The 25,533-nt window shown below is 39.4% G+C and overlaps 1 protein-coding gene across 6 annotated transcripts in view; it reads left to right on the top strand.

The window, feature by feature from the left end:
• The window catches only part of TRAK1 (trafficking kinesin protein 1), a 74,221-nt gene that overhangs the window by 23,413 nt on the left and 25,275 nt on the right, over window positions 1–25,533 (top strand). For 5 of the 6 annotated variants that reach the window (XM_029084009.1, XM_029084006.1, XM_029084004.1 and 2 more), the window contains exons 2-9: window positions 9,364–9,440; window positions 12,932–13,048; window positions 20,034–20,134; window positions 20,775–20,883; window positions 22,459–22,537; window positions 22,963–23,093; window positions 23,626–23,700; window positions 24,900–25,037. In XM_029084009.1, the coding sequence (XP_028939842.1) occupies window positions 9,390–9,440; window positions 12,932–13,048; window positions 20,034–20,134; window positions 20,775–20,883; window positions 22,459–22,537; window positions 22,963–23,093; window positions 23,626–23,700; window positions 24,900–25,037 (801 nt within the window). In that variant the 5' untranslated portion in view covers window positions 9,364–9,389. Of the gene's footprint in view, window positions 1–713; window positions 724–9,363; window positions 9,441–12,931; window positions 13,049–20,033; window positions 20,135–20,774; window positions 20,884–22,458; window positions 22,538–22,962; window positions 23,094–23,625; window positions 23,701–24,899; window positions 25,038–25,533 lie in introns of those variants that run through there. The other variant, XM_029084015.1, reaches the window with a different exon arrangement.

The following is a 25,533-nucleotide window of genomic DNA, read 5'->3' as shown; positions in this document are numbered from 1 at the left end:
GGTGCTGCGCTCAAACCCTGCTGTACCCCAGCCACAACTGTCAGCATCTCTCCACTGAGTGGGATTAGTGTGTCCACGTGTACAGGCTTCGGCTCTTCACTGCTCCTCTGAAATCTGTTACGTGCATTATTAGGCAACTTGAGAGGTGAGTTAACTCTGTGAAGGTGCACACCCTTCAGCAGGTTGGACTTCCGTGTTGCTGAGACACTTGTGGGAAGCTACCACTTCACTTGGAGGAGCAGGGGCAGAGGAGGGAGAACCTTGTTGACGTGAGGAGTGCTGGGGAGGGGGCTTTCAGCTCACTTGCTCTGTCTGAAATATTCTAGTGGAGCTGTTGAGCAAAAACTGTCTGCCCTCAGAGCTGGCATGAGGAACAACATAAATCTTCTAGTAATTATTAGACAGATGGTCTCTTCCCTCCTCCACCCCATCTGTACCACACAAAGCTGTTGTGCTGAGGACTAATACTCAGTCTGGCTGAGCATGTGAGTGAGGAAAGATGGTATCCTGCTTTGTGGAGACCTTGCTTTGCTCTCCCCAAAAATACAGCCTCCAAGGGAATGAATTCCCATCTCCTGTGAGACTAAGGCATCATATCGTGTCTCTCTGGGATAACTTCAGCAATGTCAGTAAACGAAGAGGAAAGCTTTGAATATGACTATGAAAAAGAAAATCAGAGAGAATGCAGGTTTGACAGGCAGAGCCTTGACATCTTGGAAGAAGGTACTTTTCACCTTTTGGTATTAAACTTCTATGGTAGTAGCACATAGCAGCTTGAAAGTGATTTGAGTGGTGTGTGTGGATTTAAATTACTAAATTTTTCAGTTGGTTTTTTTTAATGTGTAACCAGTATCAGATGAAATATGAAGAAAATACTCTTATGAATAGAATATGAATAGAATTAATCTTAATTTATGTACTCTTCTTTAAAAAAGAAATGTAGTCTATGCAGTATCTTTTTTTTATAATGAAACTGGATCTGGGAACTAATGTTTCTTTGGAAATGTAGTACATTTTTTGTATGTACAACTCGTGTATTATGAGACTGTGTCTGTTACGTTATCATTCCCCACTTCTAAAAATGAGTAAAAGAACAGAGCAACAATTTTATGCTTATCCATGAACTTGAAAGCACATAGATAAAAATAATCCAAGTTGTGGGTTTTGTGACTTAACCATTCAACAAAACAAATGACCCAAAAATCTTGTCATATTTTGTGGAAATAGTGGACATCTGCAGTATTACAGGCAACTGCCCTGTTAGTGTGGCCATATGAATCCACATTGACAGTCCTCCTGTGCACCTGCTGTATACAGAGTGTACCAATTCAAGGGCTGCTGCCAGCCAGTCTGGCATTTTTTGACAGGGCTTCAGGTACCAAAAGCTAAATGCACCATATATGTTATTTTATGTGTTGTAAATTTCACTTCAAAGTAGTGGTTTTCTGGTAGAGAACTGGTACTTCCAAATAACATTACCATAAAGCTGGTGTAAAGATGCTCTTAAAGATGGCACAGAGAATGTGACCTGCTGTGAATTTACACCCTTACTCACCTCGTCGGAAATAGTTCCTGTGGCCCAAGCCTCAGTGGATGTTAACATGCTCTTGAATCCTGTTGCATAAGGCTTTCCTATAAAGACTTCCTCAGAATCAAATATTCTACCTGGGTTTCATTCATACTCAGTCAATAAACTATCTGTGCCTCTTGTTGTGGGTCTCTGAAAGAAGCTGAGGTGTCTGCAAAATTGAAAGGTGCTTGAGAGAATTCTGGTATAAGAAAACTGTAAAACTCAGGATTGGGGTGGGGAGGAAACTTACTGAGAGAGGCCAACCAACTTGGTTTTGTTCGATATCTGTTTTTTAAGTGATTTTTTAGTGATTTTTTGTGATATGTCATGCTGTTCTTATTCTTCCTTTTAGCTTTCATGCAGATCTAAGTACAATCTGAGGCTGTTCTTGCTGATTTTGAGAGGAAAAAAAAATGCTGAGTTCCATCTGGAATAAATTTAGCCCTGTCTTTCTAGAGCACCCTCCCCTCAAAAGCTCAGTATGTATTTGAAATATCTTTTAAAGATGCCTTCTCTCCTCCACCTATACATTCAGGTCACCTACACACTCAGTGTAGTAGTGATACAGATGCACAAAAATGATTTATGGTATTTTCTACGTGTCTTCTCACGTAGGCGCACTTATAAAAGATAGTATCTCTCATAGGGTTGAGTTGATCTATTCTATAAGTAAAGCAGATGGAAGCACCAGGTTTTTGATACTGAACCAAATAAATGTTTTAACCATATCTGGCTATAAACTTGGTATCAGAAATTGAAAGTCTTGAGAGTATGCTTCACTTCAACCACTTAGTTATTGAAAAGAAGGGGATAAAAAGTGAATGATTAAGACTCTTGAACTGTTTGGCCTATTCCATGAGCAGAATGTGTACTCACTCCTTTTCTATTATTTCCCTGGTCATTTTGATGTAGTGAGATTTTTCCTTGTCCTGACATTTAGATCCTGTGACCGCCCTCAGTCCTGTTTCTAGTGCCTCTGTCACAGAACTAGCCTTACACTTGGCAGTGTTACAGAATCAGTTCTTTTGATGAGTATGGGAAGCACCTTCATAAAGGCCTAGGCAGAAGAGTCCTAGACTCACTGCATTGCTTTGGAGTTGTCCATTTGCCTGACAGCAACATGTTTACTCTTCATTTGATGAGCTCGTCTTTGAGCTGTCTGCAGTGAAACTTTGTGCAGTGGTATCTGTCCATAGTGTCTACTTAGTTTTCGTTGATAAAACCAAACCTGAGCTGTGAAAGGACAGCCTGTCAGTTTTCTTTGGTTAGTGATTTGTTGGGCCAGCTAATTCTGAAACTGGGCTGTGTTTTGATTCCTGCCTGTTTAGGACCTGTGATGGCAGCCACTCATTACTATTTCAATTTACTAATGTAATGGTTAGATTACAAATCCTCCTTATCTAAAGTGCTGGGTAAATGCAAACTAAGAATCTAGCCCAAGTTTAATTAAAAAATAAAATAAAATAAAATCTTGTGATCACTGTTAAAATCTCAAGTTCAGGCCCTCCAGGGTCTGACTTAGAGAAAATGAAAAATACCTATTTTATCTTACAAAGACTGTACAGGGCTCTTGAATCTTTGAACACTAAAGCAAAGAAAAGGGAGATTCTTCAAAGCTTTGGCACAGCCAATCTCTCCCAAAGATGGAATAGGAAAAGATCTTGTATTTAAAAAAGGGAGACAGATGACTATGCATGACTTTTAATACTGTAATTTTATTTTAGGATTTGTGAAAGATTTGCAGTCCAGATCCTGGTTTAAGCCCCGTGCCCATTTATTAGTTGCAAGGGCTGCAGTCTAGTCAGTTATTGACAAGAACTGGATGCGGGAGAATGTCAAGACAGTAATTCAATGGCTAGTAATAGAAAATCCTGCAAGAAAAGTTTTACTTTTAACAAAAGAGCTATGCTGAGCTCTATCAGTAAATAGTATATGCACTATGATGGTGGTAAGTTGTGGGGCCCAAACGTGGAGACAATAATAAGGTAAAACTTTTGGTTCTTTTCCAGGTGTTTTTCCTTATCTCCTTAGTTTTGCTTTGTGGCTGTGTTTTCCGAGTTACCACATTTGGTCTATGTTTATGCTAATAGAAGGAATAAGTGTGTAACATTCTTGTTGAAATTTCCTTTAACTTGATTCTTCATTCACAAGAAAATTTGTTGTGGTTCATGCCCTGCTTAGAGAAAGTACTTTGAAATGGCTACCAACCTGGGTGATAGGACATTAAGCTTTAGAGAAGAAATAACAACAGAGTTTTTTCCCAAACCTGAGGTTAAGTAATAACATAGGTTTTTATTTGAGGCTTTAATACTGGATTTACTAAGCTATTTGAGTACCATATGAAAGAAATAGCAGTAAACACCCTTCAAACCATAGCTTAAATTGCAAGATAAAATCTCTTCTTCCAGAAGAATCAGTAACTGCACCTTAATATTGAAAGATTCATTATCAAATGTGCCACTGAAGACACAGGAAGCTAGGCTGTAACAGTTTAAAAGAAGAAAAAAAAAATCTATTGGTGTTGTCTATTCAACTTATGGTAGTTGTTTTTCACCACACTAATACGTACTTGCTGACAGAGTATGTACCACTCACAACATTATGTTCTTCCAGACTCGCCCACAGTGTGACTCGACAGTTGTGAAGCAGTTGGTGTGCTGTGACCGCTCTTTATCCCTCTAAGCAGGGTCGCAGCCACCCACTGAACTCCCCATCTGCCTTCTGGAGAGACTGACCTGCTCCTGTGCTTGGGGAGCGATGGGGGAGGCTGGAGGAACTGCTGGTGTGTTATGTTAAAGTTTACACTTCTAGCAAGTTATGCCTCAGAAACACATTTTCCAAGCTCCTGTGACAGTAGTCTCTTAAGACTTTTAAGCTCTTTAGATGAACCTGTTCTCTCGAAGCTGTCTCAGATGTGACAACCTGAAGCCTCTGTCCCAGTTTAGCCAGGGCTTACAAAAACTCCTCTCTAGTGGAGGTGAAACTAGCATGTTTACCTTTGAACATGTAAAATCTTTCTAGTCTGGGTCAATAACAGAGCTGATGACACATCTTGGGTATAATTTTCCTGAGTTTAATTTAAAAAGGAATATAGGTATTATGGCACAGTTTCAGAATTCCTCATGCACTTGGCTCAGGGCGATGTAGTGCTCGCCATAACCAGTGCCAGAGCATAACTATCGGCGGCTCTGGAACCGAAGCTGTGATTTTTAGCAAGTGCAAAAATAGCTTTTCAAAAATTAAACCAACATGGGCTGAGGAGTCTGAGTCTGCCAGGGTCTCTGCTGATGTTTGCTGAGTGGCATCTGGCAGTAAGGAGTCGGTCAGTGTTACTGTCCGTTCTGTACGTCTCGATGAGCAGCGTTTAGGACGCGATGAACTTGCCATTGTACCTTCAGTGTTTGCAGAGAGCTCTGAGCAGAGGGGAGGGAGACAAGCTATTTGTGAGGCAGGGCTTCTCATGACTGATCAAGAATATAATACACCTTGCCATAACTAAAGGCTTTGGGTAGGAAACTGTTACAGAAAAAGAAGTTTTTCCCCTGCTGCCACCTTGACAATAAGAAGCATCAGTATTAAAATTGCCAGAGATCTCTGCTCCCTGGACAGTATTCCCTTATCCCAATGTAGTTTCTGAGGAAATACGTTTTGGTAGTTGGAAAATCTTCATGCACTGGGGCCTTCCCTGTTAGACTCTCTAAATATACAGATCAGTATTATCTGCCCCAAAAATGAAACTTTACCATAACATCCAATCCCCATTCTGTTTCCCAGTATCTGTAAATAAATGGAGAGAGGAGCAGTGGGAGCTGGGGTTTTCCTCTTCAGCCATGGCTGCTCTCTTCTAGTTCTTAAATTAGTCCCTGATTGATAGGTCTCAAAAATGAAGAGGGGGTATACCTCACGGAGGGATGCAGGGGGCAGAGGCTGAGGACACCTGTGGCTGCTGGCTCCTGTCATTTATTTTTTTTTCCTTTCACCTGAATCCCCTGTTTGGTGGGTGGTGGCTCATTGCAGCAGCTCCCAATAGTGATATTCTTGCTCTGCTTCCCTTCCATGGCTCTTTCCTGTTCCTGGAAACACTTTTCCTCTAAGCAGCATGCTAGATGGCTATGTGACTTTCAGGGAGGAATCCAGGAAGGTACCTACTTTCCTTCCTTCTCCCTGGGCATCTTCAGCTTGGGAATAAATGCTTTAGTCAGTGCGGAGCTCAGAGCCTGAAAGAAGCTTCCAGTCAGATGCTGCATTAAATAGATGATGGGAAATAAATGCAGAGTACATCCTTTCAGCTGTACTCACATTGGGAAACACAGGAATGTGGGTACCCATAAATTTGCAAGTTTTAAGAGGGTGTGAAGATGGTGCCAGGTACTTGAAGGCAGAGGAAATACTTGATTTGTGTAGCATTTGTCTATTTGTGTGTTTGGCTTTTAAAAAAACCCAAATACTTTCAACCACAAATATGTCCCAGTAGCATGTATTTAATGTGGTCATGGAAATAATGTGATAGAATCTTTCCCTGTTCTTTGTTTCCTGTTTTGGATTTGTGACATTCATTTCAAAGCAGTTACCAAAATGCATTTTCTAACTCTGTTTCTGGAATTCTGTGGTTCCTCTACTTGCTGTAGACGTATTTTTTACTATTATTATTATTATTATTATTATTATTATTATTATTATTATTATTATTATTATTATTATTATTATTAAACAGCCTTTCCATAAACTGAAAGGTGCAAAGAGTATTTTGATTTGGATGTTTGCATGCATGCAGTTAGACACCGCACTTCCTATCAGCCTCAAGCAAAAACACTGCTGATTTGGAAGTGAGCAAAAAGAGGTCAGTAAATTGGCACTCTAGGTTTTGTATTAGAGTGTTGTCCTTCACTTACTCTCGTTTTATCTTTATGGTAGTGTTACGAGGTTCCCATACTCATCAGAACCTCCATCAGGCTAGAAAACAACTATGCAGAATCTATTAGAGCTGTGGAGTTCATGGGTTTTGGTTTGTTTTGAGATTTTTTTGTTTGTTTGTTTTCCTCTCTTCACCTCCTACTTCATTGATCAGAGCTCAAAATTATTGTTCAAGGCAGCGTGTCTTTTTCACTTGGTAGTCTTCTTGGATACTAAGGAAATCAAAATCACTGCGCTAGTAATTGGCCAAATGTTATCCTGTAATCTCTGGAGGCTGACTAACTACATAGATGCTATTTTGAGTATTTTAAATACTTCTTCTGAATTCTGTTCTCTCCTCTCACTTTCCCCGTTCTCTTCCCCACAAGCCTTGGTTTCTGAAGGATGGAGCACAACACCTCTTGGCAAGTTTGCCCTCCTTCCAAAAGGAAAACGTTCCATTTGGTTCATAGCTCTGCTTCTGCTGTGTTGCATGTTGAGTGCTGATAGGAGATGGTTGACTGGAGGAGGTGTTTGATTATATGCGGTCTGTTGAAGTTTGTTTCCACTTGGATGTTGAAGAGGATGCATAAGATAACATTTCTGCTTTGAAACCCTTTCACACTGGCAGAGTAGTATGTGAAGACCTCTGTTTAACAGCGACCAACAGAAGTTTGATGGAAATTTTGGAGATATAAAAGCTGTTGGTGACCAGGTTGCTACTTCTTTGCTAATAATGTCTGTTGTGATAAGACTGTGGCATTGCCCTGCCACGTTAAAGGTTAAATGGCAAGTTCTGAAGGAATAGCCAAGCAAGAAGCCAGATGAATCAACCCTTCTCGCTCTTTATCCCAGCTGAGTGACTTTATTCTGTCTGCAGGAGCACTGTCCTTTTATCAGCTTGGATCTTAGCAAGGTTATACATTCACTGGAATTAGGATGGTACCAAGTTGCCATAGTCATAATCAGTGGTGAATATTAGTGCTGGCTACGGAGTTAAAATGAGCTTGCTAATGACAATCTCAAACATTTATAGTAGTGGGGGAATGTTGTAACCAAGGGAACTATTTAGTGTACAGTTGTTTTGGAAGATAAACTGCTGGTGTCAGGGTTTCTGATAGATGTTTTATTGCATGAGTTATGAACTTATTATGTTTTAAAAAATGTGGTTTATGGCCGTGTTAATTTTTTTATTGTGAGTAGTCTTCTGGATGTGACACTATCTGTTGTCATGTGAAGTTTTTGTGGAAATCTTCTATTTAGCCCCTTTGTTTACTACAGCTGATGTTCTCTTCCAGCTACTTCAATTTTATTTTCTGTGGAATCCTGATTACTCTGATTTTGACTAATATAGCCTGTATTTGCTGTGCAGTGTTTTTTTGCTTGTGCAGTAGTATAGGTATTCTTTATATTGCTTTGTAATTTTTGTCAAATTACTACTTTGAAATGTGAACTTTTTACTGTTACCACTTTCAGACTTAATTATTTGGAGAAGTGTAATTATCTTTTGAATACTTTTGAATGGTATTCTTTGGAGTTCATTGGCACTACTGATGTTACTAAATATTGTAAATGTGTTCAGGATTTGATCCTTAAAAATAGAATTTGAGACAGGAGAATAAACAGAAACAAAGTGTACATCTTGCTGTAGTTTAAGCAACTTTCTGATGTTTAAGCTTGGGGGAAAAAAAATCCTCCAACACTTCAACAGATACTTAAGTATTGTTGCACTTGATATATGATTGATGTGCCTTAGTGGTGATCAGCTGTACATTTATGTATATGTAGATTTATATTTATAAATTGGTTAGCATTGTTTCCTTAAGATGACAGGCTGTCTCCTGGTAATGTTACTGTACTCAATACACTTAAAAAAAAAATAATAATAATTTAAACCTTATTAGGCCTTATCTGTCTCTCTTCCCACCCCACACCCCTACCTTAATGCACACTAGAGCAACATTAGCTAATCTGAGCTTTAACTGATATTGTCAAGGGTAAATCCCCTCAAGAACAATCAGTGCTACAGCAGCCTGATAGCTAATAGTCCTTATGATCAACTCAACTTCATTAACACTCTCTTTTTTTTCCAGAATTACAGGGTTTGAGGAATAGATGTAGCTGAAAGTAAAAAGAATGTAAGGGTAGTGCAGAAGGTGCTGTTGTGCCCATTGATTATTGGTGGGTTTTTAGAAAGCTTGAGACTTCCAGATGAGTTATTGTAGCTTCTTAAAGGATCACCTCTGGTGGTTGTTTAAACTTCTACATACTTTCTTCAGTCTGACAAAACTCCTGGTTCCACCTTCGTGATTAATCATCTCATCCAGTCTGAGTAAATATTTTTGAGTGATACTGTGGCCACCATGGTGTGGTCTGGGTATTATAAAAAGAATTTATTATTTTGTATGCATTCTGTGGTTACTTTGCTGTCTCATACCATGGAACCCAGTTCTTATCAACGTAATGTGACATAATATCTTTATGATGAACAGTGTTACTAACAGTATTGGAGTTGCTTATTCATGGAGTAATTCTACTACACCTAATACAACGACTAGGTGACATGATAGAATCCTAATTATGTATCTAAGACCATCTGTTTTCACTTCTTCCTTGATTATTTTTTTATAAACTCAAGATATTCCTCTTCAGAGAAGAATGTTTAATGTTTTAATGTTTGTTCTGCCACTGACAAAAGCAAATACTCATTGCAAAAGAAAAACTCTTGTATTTGCAGTTTAACTTGAAGCTTTGACTTTTTTTTCTTTTGATACACTTACCCAAAAGTTTACATAAGTAGTTTTAAGATTAAAACTTATGCAAACCTGAACTCTTTAAAGGATATTTTTCCCCTAATAATATTACCAATATAATTAATGTTTTGTTTTATTTCCTCGCAGTTTTATGTGCTGAAAGAGTGGGCCAGATGACTAAAACATACAATGACATAGATGCTGTTACACGTCTTCTTGAAGAGGCAAGTATTGCATCTCGTTAAGGACCCGTACACAGTATGAGAAAGCAGTACAGCAATTATATGGTACCACTACAAAAGGCTGTTGGTAGACCGTCCTCAAATGAGGAGGAATAGGTTCTCTGGGTGTATGTACACTTAATCTCATTGGTAAGATAAATATTCTTTCAAAGTAAAGGTTATTTGTTTACCTCAGTTATATGGATTCATTATTTGTGCTTATTTTTCAGTTGAGGCCCTTTAACTTCATTTAACTTGCTCTTGGCCAAATATTTGCCATAACAAATAGGGGGTGGAAGATCATCTTAAAATGACACGTTTTATAAAGTACGTGTAGAGCTAATAGTGATGATATTGATGGATTGATTCTCTTTTAAAATATTTTTTTTTAAAAGTAGTTAACAAATAAATAGTCTTGTATTCATAATTATTATCTCAGATCATGTCTTTCCAGAGAAGTGCATAGACATAACATCAGAAAATAATACTCCATTTGTCTCCAAATCTTTTCTTCTTTGCCTTTTGTTTGCTTGGTCTGGGATTTTTTAAAAATACCATTATTATGTTAATTTTTATTACTGTAATGCTTGGCACTCAAGAAATGGCAAAAAGCAACTGTCAAGTTACAATGCTTATGTTCAATAAATATAATAATAAATTTTTTTGACTGAAATTAGCTGCTTTTCTGCAGTAAGCTTGAGCAATGATTTTCCAAATAATGTTTATGAAGATTTCTTTAGGTGAAAACTGTTACAGTTGAATTAGTTCAGGACTGAGTGTAATTTAATCCTTCATATTTATTTGCTTGCTTATTGGAATAGTAATTTCAAAAATGGAGTCTGTCTAGCTGAGATACATTGGGTAGTCTGTTCTTCCTCTGATTCTGCAAGGAAACAAGCATGGGAATGCTCACATCTCCCACCTATGCTTGATACATCCGATCTCAGTACGAGTTCTGCATTTCGTGCTTTGAGCTGAACTCTGAAACAAATTTCTATGGAATATGAGTTAAAACTGATGCTTTACCTACAAGACTTGTCCTGGAATAATCCATTAACTCACAGTAACACTCTGTTACCTGTTTGTGTCCTGTTCCCTTTGTCTTGTTTGGCTGAGATTTACTTGCATTTGTTTCCATGGCTGCTTCTAGTAATAATGCAGCATTCTACCAAACTGCTTCTTCCCCTGAGTCCGTGTAGCCAAATGTCTGTAGATCCAGAAATCACACTCACGGGAGCAATGCTAGAAGGACTTGCTGAGACAACATTTTTAAAGCTTCTGGTGTACTTCCCTATCTGGATGATAGCAAAGGGAAAGGAGGGGAACGTGTAGTAGGTGATCCTTTAATAAAATAAATACTTTCAGTGAACTTTTTTTTTATTTGGCCATCATTTCTGATTGAATCACTCTATTTCTAGGCAGATGTGCACTTACAGCTCCTTTCTCTGTTCTCCAAATGATGGTTATCAACAAGAGATGATATCTGTTTGTAGATGTCAGAGTGTAACTCCTTCTGCTACCTTCACACACACACAAGTGGAAAAACAACCCCAAAAGCTACCCCTTGTCTGTCCTTCTTGTTGGTGAGCTTCAAATGAAAGTATTACAAAGTAGGATGAATATTTTGGGTGAAGGGTGCAGCATTTTGGGACAGGGAGGGAGACAGGAAAGAGATCATCCCAGAACACTATGCGTGCAAATATAAAATTGCACAAATGTATTTTGAAAATCTGTGCCTTTTGCCCTGAAACTAAGCAAAGTGAGTGACACCAGGCCTGCCCGGGTTTGTGGTAAGCATAGGAAGGAGCAGATCCCTCTGTGAACCTGCCTGCTCATCCCTTTCTAATAATAGTGTAAGTGGGTCTGGCTTCAGTGTTTTCTTACATATCACTGCAATAAATCAATTCCTTATCACGGTGAGTAAGAAGCCTGACCCCAAATGGACATTTAGGGCTGAATTGCTAAAAATTATGTAGGAAGTCTAGGGAGGTTAATTAAAGAGCCTGGAAATGCACTTACATTCCTCAACTTTAAGGTTAGAAACCTTGCTGCTAGACAGGTCTTCCTCAGTAGAGTTAAAGCTGCAGCAATATATTTTTTCCACTTCATATTTATGAAGTGAGCCTAATTACTGAACAATATGTTGGCTCGATATGTAAACCAAACGTTTTTTGGATAATTTTGTGGGATCTATTGTTCTGAAAGATTGTAAGTAAGATTATATAAAGATCTATGTCTAGATGGTGCCAGTAGCTTTCAATGCAAATAGAAACCTGACCTTCAGAAACCATTTGGAAAATGCTATTTGTAGATAGAGCAGTGATCAATAACCTCTCTTTTTATTTACTGATTATTGCATAGCTTCTTTTTTTTTTTTTTCCATTATGAAAGCCTCTTCATTCAAATTCATAGACTTCAAACCCATGTGATCAGTAGCTGTAGGCTTTATCATTAATATATACATGACACAAGGTAGCTTTTAGTCCTAAAATCTGGATGGCTGTCAGGGGTGATAAATGAGCCCCAAACAGTATTTTCAGAGAAAACTCTTCCTCAAATGGTGTTGAACTAAATGTAAGTAGGGAGTTAACCTTAGCACCTTTTTCCCCACTATCATAAAGATGTGGCAATTGAATAACAAAATGATAAATAGAAATGCTTAATGAACCAGTGCAAAGTTTTATGCAGCTTGTCATCCTCTCCTAAGTGGATTGCAGCCTCATGCCTTAGCGTTGCAGAAGCTGAGATGTGAAGGTACACATCATCAACAAGATGAGCTTCTAGTTTTTATTGCTACCTGTGGTGAACTGTCTAGACCAGTTATTTCCAATTCTGTGCACATAGAGGAGGGAAAAGAAGAGAGCAAGCGTGGCATGAGAGTAACCACTTAATGTCGGTTGGGCATCTGCAAAAAGGAAAGGGACAGGATTTGTTTTTATACAAATGAAGAAGATCAGAGCTGAACGTTCATTGTAGTGGAATCAGCTTCTGCTCCTGCACAGTTTACTGCCTTTTATGTCAAGGTGAAGCAAGTGGAAAATGAAGAATGCTTTGAAATACCGAAGTTCTTTGATATTTTTACTGTGTTTCTGCATTCTTTAAAATGTAACCTCTAAAATTCAGTGACTGTTCTGCAAATGGTATAACAAGGTGATTGAATAATTTCCCTCAGTAATTTCTCAAAGGTGTAATAGAGAACCAGATCTGCTTTCACTTATATTGTTTTACTGTAGACCTTGAAGCTGTGCTTTCATATGTATGGTCCAATAACGCTGTATGGACCAGTCTTTTCTGAATAATGTGGGTGTAACATAAGCAGGAATAGAAAAAGAAAATTATCAATAAAACCCAGCCAAACAAACCCTCATAAAAGGAAAAAGTCTTTTTATTGTTCAAGTGCTTGTTCCTTCCCTTTCGTGACAGTTTTACCCTCCCTCTGATCCTTTGGTGAATAAAAAATTTGAAATTAGCTTTCTTTTCTTAATGCTTCACAGAAAGAACGGGACTTAGAATTAGCTGCTCGGATTGGCCAGTCACTGTTAAAGAAGAATAAATCACTGACAGAAAGAAATGAGTTCTTGGAGGAACAAGTAGAACAAATCAGGGAAGAGGTAAGATTTTTATACCTGTGTGCTGTATCTGCAATGATGGGGAGAATTTTCCTTCTAGCTTCACCTTGTCTGTACTTAATTTTGTTGGGTATCCTGTCCCTAGCATATCAGTCTGCTTGCAGCAATCTGGTCAGCCATTTCTATAGCCTGTATGCTTTCAGAAATATGACCAAAGAAGTAATTTGATCTGTTTGCTCAAATCAGTGATTTGAGGGGAAAAAAAAAAAAAAACAAAATCTCAACCCATTGAATTTTGCTCTGCCTTCAGATTTCATTTTCCTCTGAAACCAGCTGCTCTTTTAGTTTTGAGTCACTATATCTACTGTTTTCTTCCACCTGTTTTGTCCTTGTTCCCCTGCTTTATGCATAATTCCCCTCTGATTATCTCCTTCATCACTCTTTTCCTTCTCTTGTCTCCCTGTGTGTGCAGCTCTTTCTTCATCTTTCTCCCCTGAATCTTTCTCAGTCCTCACTAGTTTCTTCCTTACCAACTGGTGTTTAATTTCTTTTACTGAAATGCATTTCTATTCATACATGAGTTGAATTTTGGCTCTTAGAACATAGTGTTTGAATGCTGGAAGTGCTTCCCTTTGCTTTGCAAACTGAATGTGATACAAGTATCACATATAAGGTAAATCACAGTATGTATGGAGATTTCAGGAGTGCATGCTCACTGAGATCATATGTGCATTTCTGCCTTTTCCAGGCTGGGCAGACTTCATAGACTTGTGTTTAAGCTTCTGTTGCTCAGGTGGGTCAGGATATATTTTAGTGATTAGTAATTTTTATTCAGCATGCTCTGCATATATGAACTTGTCAGTGCTAGGAAGCACTGGGTTATGGTGGGAAGCAAACAGTTATAGGCTGACACTTGTTACCATCTATCTACATTGCTAGGATCTTCCAGCTTCTTGTGATTTTGCTGTATCTCTTTCCAGGGAACTGTAATGGAATCTGTTGAAGCATGGGTCAGTAGCCTGCTGCAGTACATACATTTGTCTGACTCGGCAGTAATAATATTTAGAGATTTGATTAACACATTTAGAATATAATATGGTGGTGCATGTGTTTCTGAATTGATGTGATCTATAAAACTTACCTGAAAACTTACATTGGAAGACATAAGGTATTACTTGAAACACATACCATTGAATTTTTAATCAAGTATTTATCCAGTTGCTATTTCTTGCTGTATTCCTCTGAATGGGGAGTTGGATTCTGTAGGCACTGGCAGATTCTTGATGAATGTATCTCGGATAGAACTTGTTTTATCTTGGGGATACTTTAACAGAGCTCTATCTGTACTGCAAGTGTCACTGAACTTGCTGACTTACTGACTGAGCTGGAGGCAAATTTTGTTTCTCCTATTCTGGGACAGTGACCTTGGTTTGTAAATCCCATCCATGTGTAGCTTTGAGCAATAGGGAGAGAAATCTCACAGTTGTAGGGTGAGCAGGAGAACAATGAACCACAGTGGATTAATTTATTTTTTTTTTTTTTAAAAAGCTGTTAATAAAACTGCACAGCGGTGTGAGGTGTTGAATTATATCCAAGATGGGTTGATGAAGAAAGCGTGGATGGAGGGATCCCATCTGTGTGGTAAATGGTGGTGGAGTACACACATAGAAATAATAGCCTTTGGTGTGGCCTGCTCTTTTTGGCAAGGAAAACTAATTCTCTTATGTCCCAGAGGAGTGCTGCTGTTTGCTGCCCAAGTCCCATCATGTGGCAAACCAATTTATTTGTGCATTGGTTAATATGGCATTTACTAGGCACATGCATACTGACTGGCCAGGGCAGCACATTCACGCCATACATCCAGAATGGAAGATTTAATTGAGGAAGGTGGGGGACAGGGATGGGCTGCCTCTGCTAGGTCTGTTTTTATTTAGGGGAACTCAAGAGTGGCATTAGAAAAAGGGCCACCAGAAATAAGCTTCTTACCAGGTGGCTTGGTGTGTTGAGCCATATGTTCTATCAACACCCTTTTCTCAAATTGTCATTTTGACTCCTTCAGAAATGGATGCTTTTGAGGCAGAGCTCATCAGGCTTTAAAGTCATGACACTTCTGTATGTTGAAAATGTTTCTTTAGTAGGTTTCAGATCTTCCATTAATGCTGAATTTTGAATATTTTAATAGAATGGTAAGTAAGACAACAGTCTCTAAGGGCAAGGGATAAGAGAAGAATTGGTACGTTTTAAATTCTTTAAAAACTGCCTAAAAATGTTTTGTCTGGGGGATCTGTGGTTTCTGTAGTATATAGAAAAGTATTTTCTGCTGTGTGGTATCATGTCAAGGTTTTTTTGGTATATGTGTCATGGCATGAATAATTTACCTTTATGTCTATCTGACCTACCAAACTTGTCCTGACAAAACCTTTTGACCATCCCATTAACTAGCTCAGGTTTTTCCTCTGTCCTTGTGGCATGCCCTATTGCCAAGTACATGTGAAAGTAATACAGACCTGTGCAAAATGCATTAGACTCTTGGGCTTGTGTTTTGAGTTTGTATTGTCAGGTGCTGCATAGGTTTAGGAAGGGGTGATGGTCATGTTCAATAAAAACTGATGGAACTGAGACTTTTCCTGTAGTGCACTAGAGAACAAAAGGTGAGTGTGCTGAAGCAGGCAGTACTGCATGCACAGACACTTCAGTCTCAGCTTGCTGTTCCAAAACTGTGTATTGAAAGCATAAACATTATATTGAGAAAACTTTCTTAATTGTAAATTGTTTTGGTTACAGGGAAGGGTGTCCAGCTTTTCAGCAGCAGAAGTGTAGTTCCCAGGTACAGTGTGTCTATCTGCTGTTGCATTGCTGTGTTCAGTAAGAGTGCTGCAGCTCCAATCTCAAGATGTGTCCCTCTTCACTGAGGTGGTGCTACCTACAGTTTATTATTGTCTCCTTTGAAATCTTTGAAATTAGAGCTCAGTATCAAAGCAACGTAAAATGTCACAGTGTGAACTGTGTTTGAAATGGAGTAGGTCATTACATTAAGGCCAATGGCATCCTGGGGTGCATTAGAAGGAGTGTGGTTAGTAGGTCAAGAGAGGTTCTCCTCCTCCTCTACTCTGCCCTGGTGAGGCCACATCTGGAATATTGTGTCCAGTTCTGGGCCCCACAGTTCAGGAAGGACAGGGAACTGCTTGAGAGAGTCCAGCACAGAGCCACCAAGATGATGAAGGGAGTGGAGCATCTCCCTGATGAGGAAAGGCTGAGGGAGCTGGGGCTCTTTAGCTTGGAGAAGAGGAGACTGAGGGGAGACCTCATTAATGTTTATAAATATGTTAAGGGCGAATGTCAGGAGGATGGAGCCAGGCTCTTCTCAGTGATGCCCAATGGTAGGACAAGGGGCAATGGGTATAGGTGGAACACAGGAGGGTCCGCTTAAACTTGAGAAGAAACTTCTTTACAGTGAGGGTGTTGGAGCACTGGGACAGGCTGCCCGGGGAGGTTGTGGAGTCTCCTTCTCTGGAGACATTCAAGACCCGCCTGGATGCCTTCCTGTGTGATCTCATTTAGGTTCCTGCTCGGGCAGGGGGATTGGACTGGATGATCTTTCGAGGTCCCTTCCAATCCCCAACATTCTGTGATTCTCCTAATCTTTCTAAATTTCCCTGTTAATGCTGCTTTTTCCTCTTCAGATTTTGTCATATGTTTCTGAAGTTAAAAAGACAGCGCTTCAAACACAGTGTCCGTCCTCATATAACCCACCTCAAACCTGTGGTAACATCTGAGTAATACAGCCCTCTAGCCCTGTTGTTCTAGTTCCAGGGCATATACCAGAGTTTGTATTTTGGTGATAGCTGGTTTTAAAGTCTTTTCCAGATTTTATTTTTTTCTGTGTAAAGTGAGATGAAAGGAAAAGCTGATTTAGAATTTGAAATGGTGGCTTTAAAAAGAGAACATTGGTTTTGGTCTATTAGAACAGAAGGTAACATTGGAAAGATAGAAATGCTCTTTGGCTTGGTACTTGCATAGATATTATTTACACACAGTGTAACTGACTGTCTTCATTTTCAGTGTGTAACTCCAACCTGTTAAGCATTTAGCTGCTGTCAGTCAGGAAAAAAATCAGCTGGACTCTTGAAATGGTTGTTCATGATTCAGTAAGGATTGTTCCTGCAAGCTAGGTCCCATGTCTCTAAAATGCTGTACTCTATGTGAGGATCCTTTTGTTTTCTAGCTTAAATTATTTCTAAGACAGGTGCAACTATTTCATGACATAGTTCTGAAGCTGTGTGAAGCTTTCAGGGTGATGGAGTGAGTTAAAAGCCTGAACAGATGAAGTCTTGGGAATCAAGCATGGTGACAGCTTATGGGCCATGTCCCTTGTGGGCTATAGGGACTGAGCTCTTGTCCCACAAGAGCTTGGTAGCAATCCGTTGTGCAGGGGTATCGGGTAGTGTTTGCTCTGAAGGGTACATGTTGCAGAGGCTTGTGAGAATGTAGAAGAGGTCCTTTATGTTCATAAAACAATTCCTGTGTTTTGCAGTGTAAAAATGTGTAGTGGGTCTGGGTGGGGTGGAGCTCATGTTCTTCATGGGAGTCTATAAGGTGCTGTGTTTTGGATTTGTGACTAAAATGGTGCTGATAACAACCAGTGTTTTGGCTATTGCCAAGCAGTGCTTGCACAGCATTGAGGCCCTTCTTTTTCCACTGTGTACCCCATCTGTGCAAGTTGCTGGGAGGGGGGCACAGCTGGGATAGCTGACCCAAGCTGATCAAAGGGATATTCTATACCTTCTGTGGTTATATTCAACAATAAAAACTCAGGAAGGGAGGAAGAAGCTGGGACATTAATGGTTATGGTGTTTGTCTTCAGAAGGCACCATTATGTGTGCCAAGGCCCTGCTTTCCATGAAGTGGCTGAACATCTGCCTGCTGATAGAAAAATAGTGAATAAATTCCTTATTTTGCTTTGCTTGCACAAGCAACTTTGTGTTACTTATTAAACTGTCTTTATCTCAGCCCATGAGTTTTTCTGGCTTTTGTACTTCTGATTCTCTCCTCCATCCTGTGGGGATTGTGGGGGCAGAGTGTGTGCTCAGCTCGTGGGTGCTTAGTTGCTCACCAGGGTCAACACACTACAAAATGCTATGTCAAAGGGAAGCATTGCTGAAAGGTTATTTTCCACATTTCACAGAATGGTTGAGGTTGGAAGTGACCTATGGAGATCATAGTGTCCAAACCCCACTGCTCAAGCAGGGCCACCTACAGCCAGTTGCCCACAACCATGTCCAGATGGTGTCTGAGTAACTCTAAGGATGGAGACTCCAAAACCTCTCTGGACAGCCTGTGCCAGTGCTCAGTCACCCTCACAATAAAATGTAGTTCAGAGGTTCAGGGGGAACCTCCCGTGCTTCAGTTTGTGCCCATCACCTCTGGTCCTGTTCCTATAAATGGTCGCCCTTTCTGGCTGTTCACCTTCCTTTGACAAATTGGAATGCTTGAAAATGGCAGTAACAATAGTATCCCCAGTCTTTTTAATTCATAGAGAAAAAAGTGTAGCAAAAGCTGGAGATGATCTAGTGCCTACCCAGTGACGGTATCTAAATTTTTGCTACTTAAAGAGGCTGAGCCATAATGTGCTGGAGGGAAGTAAATTGTTATTTTTGGCTCAGCTTTTTAGCTCTTCCTGAAATGAGGAAAGTGAACCTCCCAAAATTAATGCATGGATTTTGTTTCATGTTTTTCTGAAATGTGGTTGGTTGGGGTTTTTTTCCCCACATGTATTTTTAGAACCAGTGTCTCAGGAGGACTAGATGCCTTGGCACTTCTGATTATACAGAATAGCCTTAGTGAAGTAAATTACCTTGTTTGCTTAAAATTCTGCACAGTTTAAGTGCTTTATTGCATTGAGTCTACTTTTTTGTTTGATGAAAATGCATCTTAAATCTATTTTATTGATATTCTCTTTTTTGCCAGTAAGAACTACAAATACAAATATGCCTGCAGTACAAAAAGCAGAAATCTAAATGTGCTCTGCAGTTTGTGCATTGGAAAGTGAAAACTGAGGGCCAAGTCTTGTAGTGCAAGTAGAAGGGAACAGATCTGTCTCATCAGTTATGCTGCTTATAGCTATGCAAGGAAAATAAAAATTAATCTCTTGCCACTGAGGTCTTAAATTGCAGCTGTGAAGTTGTCCAAGTGCTACTGTCTAATAGGGCTTTTAACCTTTTTCTTGGAGAATCACAATATGAATTAACCAAGGTTGTTTGTGGAGCTCACAATTGCAGGATATCTTAACCACCCAATTCTGATGTTTTCTTCCTTTTTGATACGTATATGTACGAAGTATGGGAATCCCACATACTGCTTTACTAAACTCATGTTTTGGAGTCATCAAAAGCCCACATTACACCCAGAAGCTGACTGCAGCCTCTACCATTGCAGCAACCTCAGAACAGCAGCCTACCACTGTGTGGTGATGGTCTGCAGCTCAACCAGCAGCTGAGTCCCAAATGTAACCTTACTGCACAAGCACATTAATAATTTTGTCTGAAGTCTTTTGGAGAGGAAGAAATGTCTGTATCTGAGGCCTACAAGGTCTGTATCCGAGCCAGATGGTGAGAGTCATCACATAAAATGGACAAGAAAGTGATGTTTGCCTTGATTTTGCCATGTTCATTTCTTGCAGTGTCATGGCAATAAATCAATTTCTGTGGATATGAATCTAGACTAATGCAGTAGTGAATCAGGACTGCTGATCTTAAAGAAGCTGAAAGAGAAACATGTCTAATAGTGGTGGATAATTGGTTGGGGTTTTTGAACTTCTAAAAAAAAAAAATAAAAGAACATTTAATGGCTAATTTAAAAGATACCCTTTTCCTTCTTCATAAGAAATAAAGGTTCTGGTCTGTTCCAGTTTTGGCCTCTTGTAGTCTGAAGATGATGACTGGAGGATGAATAACTAATTTATAAAGAGTTTACTCAAGAATGTGCCTAGAAATCCATTTACTGATCTGCAAGCTCTTTCTTTGTTCAGGTTTCTCAGTTGCGGCATGAGCTCTCCATGAAAGATGAGCTGCTCCAGTTCTATACCAGTGCTGCTGAAGAAAGTGAGCCAGAGTCCATCTGTTCCACCCCGTAAGTTATCGATCTACAACATTGGATCTTCAAAAGTGGGTAAAATGATTCCTAAATTGGCTGAAACTATAAACGGGACTCTGAACTTGGTGCGTGACACCAGCTGGAAGGGTTTGCTGGCTATACTGGTGCTATACTGGTACCAACAGGAGTCAGGAGGGGAAAGTACATGGGGAGTCACGGTACCCCACTGCACCACATACCTTTGCACACTGTGCTAAACGTGCTACGTGTGTGACCTTTGCACTTGAAGGACCTGAGGGCACTGTGGAAATATTCCAAGCATGGCAGGCTCCAAGGGGCTGTCTGTCCTTCCTTGCACCGTTATTGCTGCGTTGTGGTGAAGGATGTGCAGCATTAATCAGGAAGCTATTGGGTTGCTCCCTGTAGTAAGGTGGTTTACTTTCTCATAGCCTTGACTGAATAACTTTTCCATAGAAAGTGTGGGGGGATAATAAATAAATAATTATTCTTTTTTAAAAATCACTGCAAATACATTGCTGCCTAAATACACTGGCATGAAAAAAGTTGTACTTCATGTGATTCTGACTAGTTTTAAGACCTCTGTTCAGTTTGTTCTCCTGTGAGATTGACCATAATACAGGTAAAAATGAGTTAAAAATCTTGTTTTTGTTACAAGGCTGAAGAGGAATGAATCTTCCTCCTCTGTCCAGAACTACTTTCATTTGGATTCTCTTCAAAAGAAACTCAAGGACCTTGAAGAGGAGAATGTTGTGCTTAGATCTGAGGTGAAATTGCTCCCTTTGTTTTGCTTAGTACAGTCGTTGATTTAAATGCTAGAGCACAGGTATTGAGAAGTGTGTATTATAACTTGAGAGAATCTAATTAAGAGTATATAATTCCATATGTGATACAGAACTCTTTGTAGTTGTTTAATCACCATCTTTTATACTTCTAAATGAAGGAAAGGCTGGAACATGGAAGCTACAAGCAAAGCAGTTGCCTTGCCAAAAGAATGTGCAGGAGCATGGGCAGGTTTTGGAGTACAGCACTGCACTTGGAAACAGATCTTAAAGGGCTGACCTGGTAGAAATGGGTGACATTGGCTACAGGTCTGAAGTTTGTCTCTCTGGTACAAATTCAGTGTTTGTCAAAATAAAAACTGCTAGTCTAAATTTGCAATAAACATCTTCACTTTGTGTTTCAAGTCAGGCTGTTAATATTTTAAGTTGAATGGATTTTTCTTGCCTATTATTTCTGACAATACTCCATTTGTTTCACAGACAACACCATTTTTAAAAGTTTATTTACTGTTCTCTGTCTATCAGAAACAACACTAGTGTGTTACTATTTTGCAGACGTGTAGCAGAGTATAGCAGAAAAAATACTTTTGAGCCAAGAATGAATGTGTGAAAACTGAATCATTATCTTTTTTTACTGCAAATGCAGGGCCCATTGCAAAGAGGTAGTGTCATATCTCTGGATAAGGCACCACTTAGTGGAGAGTGCTGTATGCTTCCTTGAGAAGTCGCACAAGGAAGATGAACAATAGATGGTTTGAGAGTGAGGAAGGTAGGGTTAGAATTGAGAGGGCCACTTTGTCAGGAGCTGATAGGAGAACCCCAGGTAGCACTGGCTTCCCTTCCAGGGAGTTGCAGTCTGTGCCAGCGAGACACAGGATGGAGCCAAACCTGAAACCTCTGACTACACATCTCTCTACAGATGCAGTCTGTGCGTGTCTCTGCACACCCCCAGCACTGGGAATAGATTACAGACCCACCGAGGTGGGGCCAGACAGAACATAGCCATTCTCGTCTTGGCACTCCTAGAATTGGAGCAGAAAAGTCAAAGCAAGGAAGGAGATAGCACAAAGGTTTTATGTGAGATACACGGTTACAGTTACAGAACTTTTCAAATACTTATCTGAATGGGTTTTTTTAAATATTTGAATGTCTAATTCAGTTATTTAAACCAAGCATTTAATCAGTTTGTGTTGATACTTAAGCTGATTCAACTGACCAGATCAAGCTCTGCATACTAATCTTTTATATGTTATGGGCTGAACAGCTTTTGGTTGGTTTTTTTTTTTTTTTTTTTTTAAGTATAAAATACACAGATGACATCTAGTGGGGATATGGTGATAATGATGCAAGTTTCTCCATGCAGTAATGTCTGTGCTGAATGTTCACCTGGCCCCCTCTTTCCAGAACATGAAGGAGGACAGCCAAAACCTAGTTTCTCACTGTCTTCCTGGAGGAGTGATTAGCAAAGCTTGTTTTTTTGAAGCAGATGGAAATGCAGCAACAGACTGGCAAAGAACAAATGTGCTAATGTAGGGTGTTTGATGTGGATTTCTTGAATAGGCCTGTCAGCTGAAGACGGAAACAATTACTTATGAAGAGAAAGAACAACAGCTTGTCAATGACTGTGTAAAAGAGCTAAGTATGTCCTTATTTCTTTTCCCTTCTCATTTGAGATTGTTCAGTAGAAAAAAAAAAAAAAAAGGACAACTGAGTCAGATCAGTCAGTCATGTTTTTCTGTGGTATTTATTTTCCTTATATAAATGGTAGTGAGGAGAAAATTTCTGGCTGAAATTTCACAGCAGATGATTCTGTCTGTTAGCTAAATCTTTCTTAGTTGCAAAATATTTTTGCATAGAAAATGATGTTATTAAGAGAAAGTACAAGTTGCTGCATGAGCACTTTGTATCTTTCTGGTTTTGTGTCCTACTGCTGTTTTTAAAAAATACCTTGCTGTGTACTGGGGAAGGATTCTGCTGAATCAAGTGATGTTCCAAAAGAACATCCTTCTGCTTACTTTTCTGCTTTTGGGTTTGTAATCTTAATTGTAATGGTTTATCTTAAAGGGGATGCAAACATCCAGATTGCCAATATCTCCGAAGAGTTAGCAAAGAAAACCGAAGATGCTGCCCGACAGCAGGAAGAAATCACCCATCTTCTCTCTCAGATAGTTGATCTGCAGAAAAAGGCGAAAGCTGTAAGCAATCCAGTTGCAAGACTGCTGTTGTGATTTGCTACTGTTGTAGCTGGAAGACAAGTTACAATCCTCTGTATACTAGAGCCTAAAGGAAATTTTCCACCCTCCTTATCTGGGTGACCTTGTTTGATGTTTAATATCTAGCATACTTGACTAGAAAGCATTAATTTATTAAAATATCCATATATGATATAGCAAATACAATAGTTAAATTTATTTTAAATATTAGATGTGAAATTTTGCACTAAACTTGGTGACTTTGGTAAGGCAAGAATGTCAGTAAAGGTATTTCAGTGGACACATACCCATAGTTTTAGGGTCTTGGAGAATCATTTAGCAGGGTACAGACTGATGCTGGTGTTAACATTTTCAAGTGTTGTTTAATTGTTTTTAAACTAACTTGTAAACTACTGTTGCTGCAGAGAGTCTTGAGAAAAGTTAGAATTTTCCTACTTACCCTGTAATATAGGATACAAACATCATCACAGGACAAAGCATCACAGTATTTCCAACATTTTTTGGCATATTTTAGTGTGCAGTTGAAAATGAAGAACTCGTCCAGCATTTGGGAGCAGCTAAAGATGCCCAGAGACAGCTCACTGCAGAGGTGAGTGTATTACTTAGTATTACAATGTAGTAGTAGAGCGATGGCTGTTCACTTTGCCATGGGAGTTTTAGTCTAAGCTGGGTCAGAACTGTTAAATAATTTTGTCTGTGTATGTGGAATGAAGGAATGTTTATGTTCCTGGTAGTTCAAAACCTTTTCCTTCCTGTTCTCCTTCAACTGGCACACTTTTTGAAAAACTGAGGCTTACGGGCTGTATATAGGAGCACCTTTAGAGGTTGACTTCTTTAGGCTGGTAGTTTAAGCCTATTTTGAATAGTGAGATGACATGGAAGAGCTTGTTCATACTGTATTTGTTCAGCAAATAAAGAGAAGACAGTCCAGGATTACTGACTGTCTTCTGGGTGCTACATTCACATGAACAAAATGGATGAAACAGAATGAGTAAAGCTTGATCCCCTTACCATGTGTCTTCCATTTGCAGCACTTGGTGTTGAAGGTGGGAATATTTGCCCATAGAAACTTTTACTGATGATGAACCTTTTTTTATCAGTGGTGCTCCACAAAGATTGAGCTTATGCTTCTCCATCCCTTTCTTGGGAAAGACATTAGTGGGATCACTGTTTCTAAGCCACGTAGCTTATTTTTATGAAACTTGTAGGCATGTGGTATTTCAGACTTCTGCCCCATTGCCAAACTTGGTTGAAATGGCCGATGAACTCAAAAACTATGAAGCTACACAGAGATCTTCAGACAGAGTGATTACACAAGATGTGTTTCCTGAGAAAGTCAAACTAAATATAAGGCATGGTCTTAGGCTCTTGCAGGTTATATGTATGCATGTATGTAAGTCTTGGTTTTAAAATTCCTAAGTCTTTTGGAACACTATGAAATGTCTTGTCCTTTTCCCATGCTCTTTGCCACTGTGGTCATTGTGACAGTAATTAGGCACTATATCTGATCAGACTAAGGATACTTTCAGCTCTGCATCTTCTCCTTGACAGTGGCTTCATGTAGATAACGTAAGATAGGAAGTGGAGAAAGCAGTTCCTCCCCCTTAGCCCTTCCCGTTACTAGTCAGTGTTCTTATTTTCAATTATATTTGCTCTTTGGAGTTCTTTTCCTTTAAAGTGGGATATTTTTTTACACCATTATCCTTTACCAGTGTGAAAAGAATTTGCAGACTTTTTGTGTTGATGGTGCAGCCCGTAAGGTCATGGACTGCTTTCCATATGTTACAGTTGCGGGAGCTGGAAGATAAGTATGCAGAGTGCATGGAAATGCTTCATGAGGCTCAAGAAGAGCTGAAAAACCTTAGGAACAAGACTATGCCAAATGCCATATCACGTCGGTACCATTCTCTTGGTCTCTTCCCTATGGTAAGCAAATTTAAGAAAAAACTGCACATACCAGAAAACAGCCAACCAAAGGAAATGCGAATGTTTGCATCTGACTTACAGCTTCAGGGGTGGGATGCTAGGCCAGACATGAGCTTGAGTGAAATGTTGTCCTGGTTTTTGCTAGGATAGGGTTAATTTTCTTCTTAGTAGCTAGAAAGCCCTGTGTTTTGGTTTCAGTGAGGACTGTTATGAAAACAATGTCAATAACTACAAGGACACTGTGCCTGGGCAGTTTCCACAAAGAGAGAACTGGAAGGGGGGAGGGGAAAAGTGTAGTAGTGAGTAAAACCAGAAGTGACAGTTGGATGTGCCAATAAAATATTCCATATCATATCACATCATGTTTAGTATATTAACTGGGATTGACTGAAAAGGGAGGGGATTCTCTCAGGAATCACTCAGGCTCGCATTTCTGGGATTGTGATTTCGGTTTTGGGTTCCTTTTCACTCCTCCGGGATCGTTAGTGGCGGGGGG

This window comes from Antrostomus carolinensis, unplaced genomic scaffold (genome assembly GCF_000700745.2).
Source record: "Antrostomus carolinensis isolate BGI_N321 unplaced genomic scaffold, ASM70074v2 scaffold10860, whole genome shotgun sequence".
In the NCBI taxonomy this organism is placed as follows: domain Eukaryota; kingdom Metazoa; phylum Chordata; class Aves; order Caprimulgiformes; family Caprimulgidae; genus Antrostomus; species Antrostomus carolinensis.
The sequence above is the reverse complement of the archived record's forward strand: the minus strand, read 5'-3'. Positions and strand labels throughout refer to the sequence as shown.